This window comes from Apaloderma vittatum, unplaced genomic scaffold (genome assembly GCF_000703405.1).
Source record: "Apaloderma vittatum isolate BGI_N311 unplaced genomic scaffold, ASM70340v1 scaffold32592, whole genome shotgun sequence".
NCBI classification, from domain to species: Eukaryota; Metazoa; Chordata; class Aves; order Trogoniformes; family Trogonidae; genus Apaloderma; species Apaloderma vittatum.
The window spans coordinates 1,462-3,726 of NW_009705780.1; the positions used below are offsets into that span (position 1 = coordinate 1,462).

The window sequence follows — 2,265 nt, forward strand, 5'->3', positions numbered from 1 at the left end:
GGCCTATGGGGCGTAACAGGAGGGGAGCCATTACCTGCGAGTCTCGATGGGCGCAGCAGCGCACAGCTGGGCTCTGCGTTAACAGCCCTGTGTCCTCTCTAACAAGACAGAGCTGCCGGCGCCCTACGGCCCCTGGATGGAGATTGCCCATGACCTGCCCCGGCTGATCGTGAGCCGCCGGCTCCGCTCACAAGTGCTCAAGGTACCCGTGTTCTCCTGCCTGGCTCTGGAGCGCTCTCAGCAGCAAACCCTGCCGGGTGGGGGCTCGTGGGGAGAGGGCAAGAGCAGGGAGAGGCACCAGGAGGGGTTTCTCCAGCCGGGGACCCTGGGCAGTGCCTGTGGTGCCCCCTGCTCCCAAGGGTCTCCCTGGCAGATGCCGCAGCTGAGCGCCCGGCACCTGCGAGGACGCGAGGAGCTGCACTTGGCGCATCTGGTGCTCAGCTTCATGACGATGGGCTACATCTGGCAGGAGGGCGAGGAGGGCACCGTCAAGGTAAAAGCAACGTGGAGCAGGTTCACCTGCTCCTTGGGATCTGGGAGGGCTGATGCTGTTCCCCTGGGACTCATCCCGTGGGAGCAAGGCCCCTTTCCTGAGGCTGCAGCAGGAGTGTGACACCCCCTGCCTGGCTGGGTGCCGCAGATGGGCACCTTTCACCAGCCTGACGGTGTCCTGTGCTTTCTGCCCTTCAGGTGCTGCCCCAGAATCTTGCTGTCCCATTCTGGGAGGTCTCACAGGCCCTCGGTCTCCCCCCCATCCTCAGCCATGCGGACTTTGTGTTGGCCAACTGGAGGAGGAAGAATCCCGATGGGTAAATGGACAAATGCCAGCAAACCCAGGTCCTGTCCAGCAAGACAGGGACAAACAGTTCCCAACCACTCCCATTCTGCCAAAACCCATCACTGGGGGCCTGTCTCGTGGAGACGGTCTGGGAAAGGGTCTTCGTGGGTGCTCTCTGGGGCCGGGTGCCCATCGGTGCTCCCCCCCACCAGGGATGGCGCACAGCCCCTCGCTGAAACAATTTGTAACGTCCCTCTTTTTCCTTTTCTTGTACCCTTGTTGGCACGAACTGGAATGCCTTCAGGCCTCTGGAAATGGAGTAAGTATTTAAGATGCTTATTTACTTTCTAACAGAATTAGTTTTGTTTGAACTGGCTTAGCATGCCAACACTGCAGGGCTCTGCTTAGGCTGAACCTATCTTCTGATACACGAGCACAACAAAAACAGCTCAGCCTTTGGCACGCAAATGCCACTGCAACAACAGCGACGTGCCGTGACCGCGGCTGAACCGTGGGCTGCTCTAGCCCACGCAGAGCCTGGACATCGTGGGCTAAAGCCCAGCCAGCACGGGGGCAGGGTCGAGCAACACTGCACCCCAGGGCAGCCACTCTCACATCTTGCTAAAAAAAACAGCGCGGCTCTGCCCGGGGCGCAGATAAGGGGCTCTGCAGCCGGGAGGGGTTTGCTCCAGGAAGGGCTTGGGGGGTCCTGGGGGTGTGGGGAGATCCTGAGCAAACCCCCTCCTCACCTTGTGCATTCGGCCACTCCGCTGGTCACCCCTGCAGGAACCTGGACACCATCAGCTCGCTGCCCGGCGGAGAGAGCCTGCGGGGGTTCATCCTCGTCACGCTCCTGGTGGAGAAGGCGGCTGTGCCGGGGATTAAGGTGGGGAGCAGCCGTGCCCCGCAGCTCTTTGCTCGCTCGGGAAGTGCCCACAGGCACCCACCCTGCAGGTGTTCCCGTCCCCTTGCTCAGGCAGGGGCAGAGCTGGCGTGGGTGGCAGCGGGGACCCAGAGCCGCTGTGCACAGGCATCCCAGCCTCCCCACACCTCATCCTCTCCTCTCTCAGGCCGTCCTTCAGGCCCTCCGTGCCATCCCGCAGCTGGATGAGGAGACCCTGCACGAAGCCCTGCAGGAGCTGGCGGACGCCATCGGCGCCATGAACCAGGCTTTGAAGCGGATGCACGGTAAGAGCGGGATGCAGGGTCAGCCGGGGGCAGGTCCCACCGCAGCACACGCTTTAGCTCGTGGGGTGCATCAGCACAAACGCGCTCGCGCCTGGCCATTAAGCGTCTCTGGAGGGACGGAGCAGGAGGAGGCAGGAGCGATTCGGGGTCACCTCGGTGCGGGGGGAGCACTGCCACATGGGAAACACCGATGTGGAGGGAACTGACAGCTCTTTGCCTGCTCTAACATCTCTGATCTGATTTCCTCCCAGACTACGTGGACCCAGCAGTGTTTTACGCTGTGATCCGGATCTTTCTCT

General features: G+C 62.0%; 1 protein-coding gene across 1 annotated transcript; it reads left to right on the forward strand.

The window, feature by feature from the left end:
• Positions 1-106: 106 nt before the first annotated feature.
• LOC104271029 (indoleamine 2,3-dioxygenase 2-like) lies at positions 107-2,261 on the forward strand (the record flags this gene model as incomplete). Its single annotated transcript, XM_009865572.1, has 7 exons — positions 107-202; positions 374-493; positions 691-809; positions 1,083-1,097; positions 1,565-1,664; positions 1,849-1,966; positions 2,218-2,261. Coding segments are annotated over 7 exons (612 nt in total), but the record flags the coding sequence as incomplete, so codon positions are not given.
• Positions 2,262-2,265: the final 4 nt, after the last annotated feature.